Source organism: Mytilus californianus, unplaced genomic scaffold, assembly GCF_021869535.1.
Source record: "Mytilus californianus isolate M0D057914Y unplaced genomic scaffold, xbMytCali1.0.p SCAF_5, whole genome shotgun sequence".
NCBI lineage: Eukaryota > Metazoa > Mollusca > Bivalvia > Mytilida > Mytilidae > Mytilus > Mytilus californianus.
This window is the reverse complement of record NW_026262701.1, coordinates 3,842,054-3,853,870: the sequence shown is the minus strand read 5'-3', so window position 1 is coordinate 3,853,870 and position 11,817 is coordinate 3,842,054. Positions and strand designations below refer to the sequence as shown.

Below are 11,817 nucleotides of genomic sequence, written 5' to 3'. Positions count from 1 at the left end.
ACTAGAGGATTCTGAATATCTGGCAAAAAATCAATAACAAGAGGAGCGAACATCCTTAATTACTATTATTATACCATAAGGACTACTTTTTAATTATAAGCAAATTTTCTATTCCATAAAAATTTATTTTGATTTTTAAGAATTTTGCTAAGTGCATTTTTACATGATTCAACATCTGATAAAATGTCAATTTTCTAATTAAAATAAATAATCTGAAATTAAAATATTTTGTTTTATATGAATAATTTCAAATATAAAAAAGTTGAATTCTGATATTAAACAGTAAGTTTAAATAGATGTGATATAAAAAAGAACAATAATATCATGTTAAGTATACAATAATGACCAAACTAATATTACAATTTCATACAATTATGTCTTTTTCTGTATTTCTATCTATAATTCCTGAGTATTTGATTTCATTGCAACTGATTTCTGACTGGTTCTAGCACTTTGGTTTGTGATTTATATAAAAAAAAATTGTACATAATTCAGCATATCACATTTGATAGTTACATAACTACTGACTGTATATCAAGAAACTAAATGTCTTCTGTCATCTGATTCTGTCAATGAGGATAATCTTTTGTCCCCTGGCTTCATAAAAATCTGAAAATATATTAACAATTTAAAAAGATTTCCTTTACAGATTTGGCCATAAAGACTTGTTTCAATCATACTACCAACTTCTCCCTCTCTCAGGTACAACTGGCAAGGCTACGAGACTATATAGACAGAGTTAACTGAGAAGTCCCATGATTCTTAAGGCAGGACATCGGAGGTAAATCTATACAGATCTCATTTAGTTTTTAAGCATCATTTGACTATCTTTTTTAAGACTAAATATTTCACAGCATTTATTCAATGATTACTTATTATTCTGGCCAATTTTCTTTCCTATTAACCCAGCAATGGCAAGGTTACAAGTATCTTAATGTTCCAAATTGGCATCTCATACTCAAACTCATAGTGAATATCTGGGCTCTCGGTCATAAAACTTTACTAAGTACTCAAAGTACACAATTTGTGCTCCAAACACAATATCCTGTATTTTGATTGGTTGATTTCTATGTCTGAGTAAGATAATCATGCTCTAAAGTTTTATAATGGCAAGGCCTGGTTAGGTGTCAGCATCTGTAACTCTGAAAATGATCCAGACTCAGTAAATTAATGCTATTTTAGTATTTTAAGTAAGAGTTTTTATATCATTTTTAAATGTTTCTATTGATAATTTGATGGCCCTCAAGGTTGTTCAGGGATAAGATCATGAAGATTGTCATCCAACATATCCCAAAAGGCATTAAAGATTACATAGACAATAGGTTAAACATATTTCTATATGTTAAATAAAGGCAACAGTAGTATACCGCTGTTCGAAACTCATAAATCGATAGAGATAAAAACAAACCCGGGTTACAAACTAAAACTGAGGGAAACGCATCAAATATAAGAGAAAAACGACACAACAAAAACACAACATTAAAATGTAACACACACAGAAACGAACTATAATATAACAATGGCCATTAAACTTGTTTCTGCAATAGTCCTCTGCAACAGGTGAATAAAAATTTTTGACTGACAAAATTAATGATTATGAAGTTAAATTGCCAGTTTACATGTGTTCAATAATAGAATACAGTGTGACACTGACACCTTGTTCTGAAATATTCGCTCAATTTATCTCATTTAAAAACATTTTTTTTAGCAAAAACTCTGGATTAGACTGTTCCAAATTTGTTTCTGCTGAAGTTAAATTATAGATAAATTAGATTATCTTCATAAAAATAAAACATCAAACTGTTCATAAAATCAATGGAATGTAATTTAAACTATATAATCTGTGAAATAGGAACAATTTAATATTGAATTATGTTTAATTTTTTACAAACACCTGTAAATTATCAATTTATAATAAATTAAATAAGATAAGTTCTAGTTAATGTACATAATGTATACGCCAACAGCTGGTGTAAGTTTTGATGTATGAATTCTCTAATGCTAATGTCTATTCTGTCTGGTAACACTCCATTTGAATAAAATACTGTATCAATGTGACAGCAATCTAACAACACTAGCCCACCATAGAGAAAATTAAGGAATGAACATGTGGTTTTCTGTAATCAGAACAATCGTTAATACCGCATCTAAATCTATGATATCAACACCAATTTATTAAACAAAGAAACAATGTAACCACTGATATTATTTCCTAGTTTGGAACACCCCCTCTGTTATCTGGATTGGTTTGTTCTAGAAACAGACACTTTTATTATGTCTACCAATCATTAATAATAATTATACTAAAAATCACATACTATCACATGCAGGTATTATAAACTAAAGACTCTAAAGAGCCTGTGTTGCACAACTAGGTCAAATTGCATCTTCAACAATGGACACTCTCCAGCATTGTTGACTAGAATAGAATTCCTGACAAAAATCTCTTTATTGTTGATTTTGTATTGTTGATTTTTATCTGTTTACAGTTTCTCTCTATCTTATTTTGTTTTAGCCCGAAACACACAAAAAAAAAAGGGTTAAAAAATCGCCATTAAAGGGCCATCCCCTTTGATAAAATGTCTACTAATGATTCCCGCAAAACTTGACTTTCCTCTCTATGACTTAATTGTAGATCTTGTCTTGATAAGCAAATTTGCTTATTTAAGTTTCTACCTATCTATTATAATTTTTTAGATACAAGACAAAAAAGCAAAAAATTGGTAAATATAGTCATTAAAGGGCAAGAACTCCAAAAAAGGAGTCTACTGATGATTTTGGCCTTTGACTTGTTTGAAGGTCTTGTCTTGCTGATCATTTTTGCTATTTCAAGTGTCTATCTAACTATTATAGTTTTCAAGATAAAAGACAAAAACACTAAAAATGGGTACAAATCATCATTAAGAACCATTACTCCAATAAAGAGTTAACTGACGATTTCAGCAATGTTGTCCCAATTGTAGATCTTGTTGTGCTCATCAATGCAATTTAGAGTTTTTTCTATCTATTATAGTTTTTAACATATTAGGCAAAAATGCAAAAAATTTATAAAAATCGTCATTTAAGGGCAATAACTTCCATAAGAAGTTTTGATTCAAAAAGACATTATGTACATCTCAACATTCTGATCATTTTTGGTCTGTCAGATTTTTTTTTTATAGCAGTTTTCAAGATAATAGACAAAACTTGCATTTACCCCTATGTTCTATTTTTAGCCATGGCGGCCATGTTTGTTGGCAGGCGGGGTCATCAGACATAATTTTAAAACTAGATAGGCTTATGATAATAGTGGCCAAGTTTGGTGAAATTTGGCCTGATGGTTTCAGAGGAGATGATTTTTGTAAAAGTTAACAGATGACTACTACGGACACCAAGTGATGAGAAAAGCTCACTTTGCCCTTTGGGACAGGTGAGCTAAAAACCAGATCTGTTTTGATAAAAGGGAAGGTATGATAGATCCCTTCTATTAGCCCTTGAATTTGAAAATCAGAAAGTCTTATAAAAGCATCTAATAACATCCTAAAGATGTTTACACGACATTATATAGTCTGCTAGATATGCGAAGCTTAAATTTTGTACAATAATTCCAATCTTTCTATAAAGAAGAGAATAAAATCTCTTATCTGCTTATAAAAGCTTAAATTTAGTAGCAACATATCTAGGGATTCAAAAAGTAATTTTTGTATATTTCAGAGTTAAGAGTCAAGATCTTTTCAAACAAAATAAAATGTACTGTTATATAACACTTTAAAACATAATGTTGCAAAATAACTGTTATTCTTCAAGAAAGCTTTAGAAACAATAACTGTGAATTACTTTTGGCATAATAAGTCATTAATTTAAAGTATACTAGATGTGAGGATGATTATCTTTAGCTTATAATAGAACATCTTTAGTAAATATAGAATAATAATGTCAAAACCAGCTATCGTCATAAAAACACAAGTCAAGGACAGAAAAAAAAATCTAGAAAATGATGTATCATAAAGATTGAATGTAAGATAATCCAGAAACTAGATTAAATTGTACAATTTAGTTATGCAATAAATATGAATTTTTTGGCAACATTTTATCAAACTTTCATTCATTCATGAAATAAGGTTTTGAAAACATCCAAAATTTCAGTTACATTTTGTGTCATAAATTTTTATATGCTAGCACTGTTTCAAAATATTAATTTTTATGAAACTATCATATCCCACGTAAAAGAGAGACAAAAGATACCAAAGGAATAGTCAAACTCATAAGTCCAGTAGAAACTGACAACGTCACAGCAAAAAATAAAAAAATCAAAAACTAAAGACTGATGTTTGTACCTCAAGTCAGAGTTGTCAGTCATTTTCAAATCTAGTGGAAGTGCTTGTAATAAGTGAGATTGTCAAGACTTTGTATAAGTCCTATAGAAGAGATTGTACAAAGTCATTTTCCAAGTAATTTTCAAGTCTTGTGGAAGTAATAAGTAATAAGTCAGAACTATCCAGCATTAAGATAGTTGTGAGAAAGAGTCTGTACCAAGTCTGAACATACTAAGGACTATTTTTACTCCTTGCCAATCAATTACTGTTTTTTTAGGTCATGTGTTTGTTCAATACTCAATGGTAACAAAATGCATAATAATTGTAAAAGTCCTTATGTGCGTTATTCCTATTAACTTTGGTCAATATGCATTGTGTCATTAATTTTAAAGAAGTGGCCAATACAGGAGCAATAACATGGGAACCTCTATAATTGACTTTTGATTAATTGGGCCACATATATTAATGGCAACAATGATTACACATACTGGGTTCCCATTTAGCCTCATGGGTAATTGAGCCAACTTCACCTGACAAGGGACAGGCTATTTGCTGTAGAACTTCAAATGATCTCAAATTAATTTAATGACATATGTTTAGATAAGTATGGGTGTAATTACCTCCCCCCCCCCCTTTAACTAAACTGGCTTGGCATAAAGTCATTTGATCTTTACCACAGTTGGTACTTGTATCAAGTCAGACTTTCTAATATATTTGTTTTTCACAAACATTTACCAAGATGGTTATTGAAGGTTTGTTAAGTCTGTTGTAATGTGTCCAATAGATTTGGATGTTCCCTGTATTATCTTTCATTCAGAGCATTTCTCAATTTATATCTATCATATCATACATTGAAGCTTACAAATATTTACTCTTTTTACGACTGAACTGTTTATACAGTGAGACAAAACAATCAGAAGAAAGCAGAGATTCAAATTGTTACTACAGTTACTATAGGATATTACATGAGGATGTATAGCCATTATCGTTTCTTAGATACTATCAGAGTATAAAATATCAATGTACTGTAAATTCAGATATTATGCACAATATATTTATTTACACGAAGAATTGGATACCGTGCATTTATCATGCTTTTCAATAAAATATGGTCAAACTGCTGAAAGACCCCGCTCCTAAATTAATGAATTCTATCATTCTGCATTGACAATAATATCTTGGTGTAAATTAGTTACATCCAGTCGGGCTAATGACTTAAAATGGAAAATTTTAAAGAAAAAACCCCCCCCCCCCCCCCCCCCCTAAATTTTTTGAACCCACTTAAGATTCATCACCCACAAACTCAATCCCAGCCTTCCCTTTGTGGTATGGTACCTTGCAGTACAATTTCAGAGAGATCCATACACTTGAACACAAGTTATTGTCTGGAAACTAGAAAAATGCTTGTTTTTTGGCCCCAAATTCCTAAACGTTTAGGGTAATTACCCCCAAACTCAAACCCAGCTTTCCCTTTGTGATATGGAACCTTGTAGTACAATTTCATAAAGATCCATACACTAACACACAAGTTATTGTCCTGAAACTAGAAAAATGCTTGTTTTTTTTGCCCCTTTATGGCCCCTTATTCCTAAAATTTTGAAGCAATTACCCCCAAAATCAATCCTAGCCTTCCCTTTGTGGTATGGTACCCTGCGGTACAATTTCAGAGAGATCCATACACTTGAACACAAGTTATTGTCTGGAAACTAGAAAAATGCTTATTTTTTGCCCCTTTTTGGCCCCTTATTCCTAAACGTTTTGGGCATTTCCCCCCAAACTCAATTCCAGCTTTTCTTTGTGATATGGAACCTTGTTGTACAATTTCATAAAGATCCATACACTTACACACAAGTTATTGTCATGAAACTAGAAAAATGCTTGGTTTTTGCCCCTTTATGGCCCCTAATTCCTAAAATTTTGAAGCAATTACCCCCAAAATCAATCCTAGCCTTCCCTTTGTGGTATGGTACCCTGCGGTACAATTTCAGAGAGATCCATACACTTGAACACAAGTTATTGTCTGGAAACTAGAAAAATGCTTATTTTTTGCCCCTTTTTGGCCCCTTATTCCTAAACGTTTTGGGCATTTCCCCCCAAACTCAATTCCAGCTTTTCTTTGTGATATGGAACCTTGTTGTACAATTTCATAAAGATCCATACACTTACACACAAGTTATTGTCATGAAACTAGAAAAATGCTTGGTTTTTGCCCCTTTTTGGCCCCTAATTCCTTAAATTTGGAGGCAATTACCCCCCAAAATCAATCCCAGCATTCTCTTTGTGATATGGAACCTTGTGGTACAATGTCAGAGAGATCCATACACTTACACACAAGTTATTGTCATGAAACTAGAAAAATGCTTGTTTTTTGCCCCTTTTTGGCCCCTAATTCCTAAAATTTGGAGGCAATTACCCCCAAAATCAATCCCAGCATTCCCTTTGTGATATGGAACCTTGTGGTACAATGTCAGAGAGATCCATACACTAACACACAAGTTATGTCTGGAAGTTACAAAAATGCTTATTTTTGGCCCCTAATTCCTTAACTGTTGGTACCATAACCCCCAAAATCAATCCCCACCTTCCTTTTGTGGTATTGAAACTTATGCTTAAATTTCATAGAGATCCATTCACTTAAACTAAAGTTAGAGTGCGAAAACCAATGTGTCTTCGGACGACGAAGACGACGTCATACCAATATACGACCGCAAAAAAAGCGGTCGTATAAAAATACAAATTTAAATTATTTTTTAATGGCTTGTATGTATAATTTCCTCAGATCATTTTTATTTTAACTTGATCAACAATCTCAATAATTACTACTATTAATTCTCAATTTACAGTCTACAAATGTCCTTGAATTGTACTAAGCAATGGCATGTAGATACATATACTTTGATAGTTTTGTAGATTTTTCCTGAGATGATGATAATTGCCTTTTTATGAGATCATCACTATTACAGCCATGGAAAAAAACATTCAAACATACTGCGTCATAGTAATAATGTATTTTTAATAAAACATGTATGGCAATACTCAACATGAATTCCTGTATCAAAGACAGAATCCAATGTTAATGGCACAATATAATTAGTTTAGTCATTAGAAGACCATGACACAGGCACTTGTCTCAGAAAAGAATTTCCTATATACCTTGATATAACATCAAGGTATTTATGAATTTTTTTTTCTGAGACAAGTGCCTGTGGACTATGACTGTTAATAAATAGTTAGACATCATTTTCTTTTGTTTAACCTGTCAAAGGTTGGTGGTTGTCTCTGGCTTCTTTCACCAATAAAAACTGAGTGCCATGATATAGTCAAGAGTGCTGAAAGTGGCATTAAACACCATCAATCAATCAATCATTCTTTTGTTTCAATTGCATTTCATGACACACCAATAATTATGTTAAATATTTTTACCAATATATCATTCTCCTTTTGTTGCAAGTTGCATGTTTACAAAAGTTCTCCAATTTCAAACTTAAAAGTGAGCATGTTTAAATGTTAAAATTAACTATAAAGAGTGGATGAATATATCTATACGACAAGTTCAAGTGTCTCAAACCCTATCTCTTTTGCTCAACCTAAATTCTCCTACTCTGTTAATACTCACTCCTCAAAGAAACCTCTCTATTATCATTTCCTATAATTCTCCTACTCTGTTAATACTCACTCCTCAAAGAAACCTCTCTATTATCATTTTCTATAATTCTCCTACTCTGTTAATATTCACTCCTCAAAGAAACCTCTCTATTATCATTTCCTATAATTCTCTTACTCTGTTAAAACTCACTCTTCAAAGAAACCTCTCTATTATCATTTCCTATAATTCTCCTACTCTGTTAATACTCACTCCTCAAAGAAACCTCTCTATTATCATTTCCTATAATTCTCCTACTCTGTTAATATTCACTCCTCAAATAAACCTCTCTATTATCATTTCATATAATTCTCTTACTCTGTTAAAACTCCCTCTTCAAAGAAACCTCTCTATTATCATTTCCTATAATTCTCCTACTCTGTTAATATTCACTCCTCAAAGAAACCTCTCTATTATCATTTCCTATAATTCTCTTACTCTGTTAAAACTCACTCTTCAAAGAAACCTCTCTATTATCATTTCCTATAATTCTCCTACTCTGTTAATACTCACTCCTCAAAGAAACCTCTCTATTATCATTTCCTATAATTCTCCTACTCTGTTAATACTCACTCCTCAAAGAAACCTCTCTATTATCATTTCCTATAATTCTCCTACTCTGTTAATACTCACTCCTCAAAGAAACCTCTCTATTATCATTTCCTATAATTCTCCTACTCTGTTAATACTCACTCCTCAAAGAAACCTCTCTATTATCATTTCCTATAAGTCCCTTACTGTGGATTCATATATTTTTTTTTGTGGATACCAATTTTCACAGATTAAGGAAAATTGTATTTTTTGTAGATATCTCTGATTTCACGGTTTCACAAAAATCTGCACACAAACCTAAGAAATTTGTACTTTAGAGAACATCTAAACTTGTGGTTCATTTGTACCCAAGAAATCCATGAAAATTAGTATCCCATAGTAATTTATGTTTTTGCCGTCCCCAATTGAAAATATGAAGGCATGATATACTGTAACATTTTGATCACTCACTAGATAGATATGTTTAGTTAAATGATTGACTCTGTCCATCTTTAAAGCATTTTTCAAAAGGAATTTTTGTTTCATAAAGTATTTGATGCTCAAAATAAACAGACAATTAGTTACTCCTTGTCTACTTATTATGATATTTTTACAATACGACTGAATTAAAAAAACAAAGAAATGAAAATTCACACAGTAGGCAGGAATCAACATAAAAGTAGCACCAACCTCTATACTCTACCCAGACATAAAGAGTACACCAACCTCTACACTCTCCCCAGACATAAAGAGTACACCAATTAGCTTTACATGTTTCCCTAACAACAATAATAATCAACATGTTCTCATTAGATACATATGTCTTTGTTCATAGATAATTAAATTAAAAGACATATTTAAGGAAAAGCACTTTACAATACATATAAAACATGCATGTATACACTTAAAGCCACAAGATATGAAGCATCCAGGTCTTCTACCTTCTGAAATATAACATGTACAAATACACTTAAAGCCACAAGATATGAAGCATCCATATCTTCAATCTTCTGACATATATAGCTTTTTACATTGTTGTCCAGTTACTGATACCTCCAGATTAGCATCACAAGCCTGTGCAGACGAGACACAGTTACTGATACCTCCAGATTAGCATCACAAGCCTGTGCAGATGAGACACAGTTACTAATACCTCCAGATTAGCATCACAAGCCTGTGCAGACGAGACACAGTTACTGATACCTCCAGATTAGCATCACAAGCCTATGCAGACGAGACACAGTTACTGATACCTCCAGATTAGCATCACAAGCCTATGCAGACGAGACACAGTAACTGATACCTCCAGATTAGCATCACAAGCCTATGCAGACGAGACACAGTAACTGATACCTCCAGATTAGCATCACAAGCCTGTGCAGACGAGACACAGTAACTGATACCTCCAGATTAGCATCACAAGCCTGTGCAGACGAGACACAGTTACTGATACCTCAAGATTAGCATCACAAGCCTATGCAGACGAGACACAGTTACTAATACCTCCAGATAAGCATCACAAGCCTATGCAGATGAGACAGTTACTGATACCTCCAGATAAGCATCACAAGCCTGAGACACAGTTACTGATACCTCCAGATTAGCATCACAAGCCTGTGCAGACGAGACACAGTTACTGATACCTCCAGATTAGCATCACAAGCCTATGCAGACGAGACACAGTTACTAATACCTCCAGATAAGCATCACAACCCTATGCAGATGAGACACAGTTACTGATACCTCCAGATTAGCAACACAAGCCTGTGCAGACGAGACATAGTAATTGATACCTCCAGATTAGCATCACAAGCCTGAGACACAGTTACTGATACCTCAAAATTAGCATCACAAGCCTGTGCAAACGAGACACAGTTACTGATACCTCCAGATTAGCATCACAAGCCTATGCAGACGAGACACAGTAACTGATACCTCCAGATTAGCATCACAAGCCTATGCAGACGAAACACAGTAACTGATACCTCCAGATTAGCATCACAAGCCTATGCAGACAAGACACAGTTACTTATACCTCCAGATTAGCATCACAAGCCTATGCAGACGAGACACAGTTCTGGTACCTCCAGATTAGCATCACAAGCCTATGCAGACGAGACACAGTTACTGATACCTCCAGATTAGCATCACAAGCCTGAGACAGTTACTGATACCTCCAGATAAGCATCACTAGCCTGTGCAGACAAGACACAGTAACTGATACCTCCATATTAGCATCACAAGCCTGTGCAGATGAGACACAGTTACTGATACCTCCAGATTTGCATCACAAGCCTGTGCAGACAAGACACAGTTACTGATACCTCAAGATTAGCATCACAAGCCTGTGCAGACAAGACACAGTTACTAATACCTCCAGATTAGCATCACAAGTCTGTGCAGACGAGACACAGTTACTGATACCTCCAGATTAGCATCACAAGCCTGTGAGACAAACATCATAAATATTGAGGTTCAAGAATTTTAAATTTGTTTATAGTATGTTACATATACAATATATGTACATTGTCGGAAAATATAATATTTATTTGTATGAGCTTTAGAAACATGATGAAAAGCGAGGCTTGCCGAGCTTTTCTCCTGTTTCGCAGCGAGTACAAATAAATTTTATATTTTCCGACAATGTACATATATTGTTTTTATCCTGAAATTTACACCCAAAACTTGAAAAATGTAATTATGTTGGCAGATGGGAGGTTGGATGAGCAAGGTGGTGGTTCCAGAAAAGGCAGTATCAGTTAAGTGTAATCAACCTTTACAGTTTTCAATCCATAGCCTTCAAAATATTGTGTATACATTGAAAATGTGCACTTTTAAATGGAGCAACTTGTCAATTTTAGTAGCATTCTTAGTTTGAAGGAACCAATGTTTTGTTATAAACTCCTGCTTCATGATGCAACAAGGAATCTACAAACTGTTCCAACATTTATGATGAGCAGCTCATTTTGGGTTCACCATTTGAAAAAAATTAAAATTGAGAATGGAAATGGGGAATGTGTCAAAGAGACAACAACCCGACCAAAGAGCAGACAACAGCCAAAAGCCACCAATGGGTCTTCAACGCAGCGAGAAAATCCTGCACCAGGAGGTGGTCCTCAGCTGGCCCCTAAATAAAATTGTGTGCTAGTTCAGTGAAAATGGACGTCACACTTAACTCCAAAACATATAAGTGAACTAAAATTAAAAAACATACTAGACTAACAAAGGCCAGAGGCTCCTGACTTGGGACAGGCGCAAAAATGTGGCGGGGTTAAACATGTTTTGTGAGATCTCAACCCTTTCCCTATACCTCTAGCCAATGTAGAATAAAGAAACACATAGCAATAC

General features: G+C 33.6%; 1 protein-coding gene across 1 annotated transcript in view; it reads right to left on the bottom strand.

Moving 5' to 3' along the window:
* Positions 1-477: 477 nt before the first annotated feature.
* LOC127700878 (lysosome membrane protein 2-like) overlaps positions 478-11,817 on the bottom strand; it is a 50,045-nt gene continuing 38,705 nt past the window's right edge. The window contains exon 13 of the mRNA XM_052204578.1: positions 478-609. Coding sequence (XP_052060538.1) covers positions 535-609 — 75 coding nt within the window. The 3' untranslated portion in view covers positions 478-534. The remainder of the gene's footprint in view (positions 610-11,817) is intronic.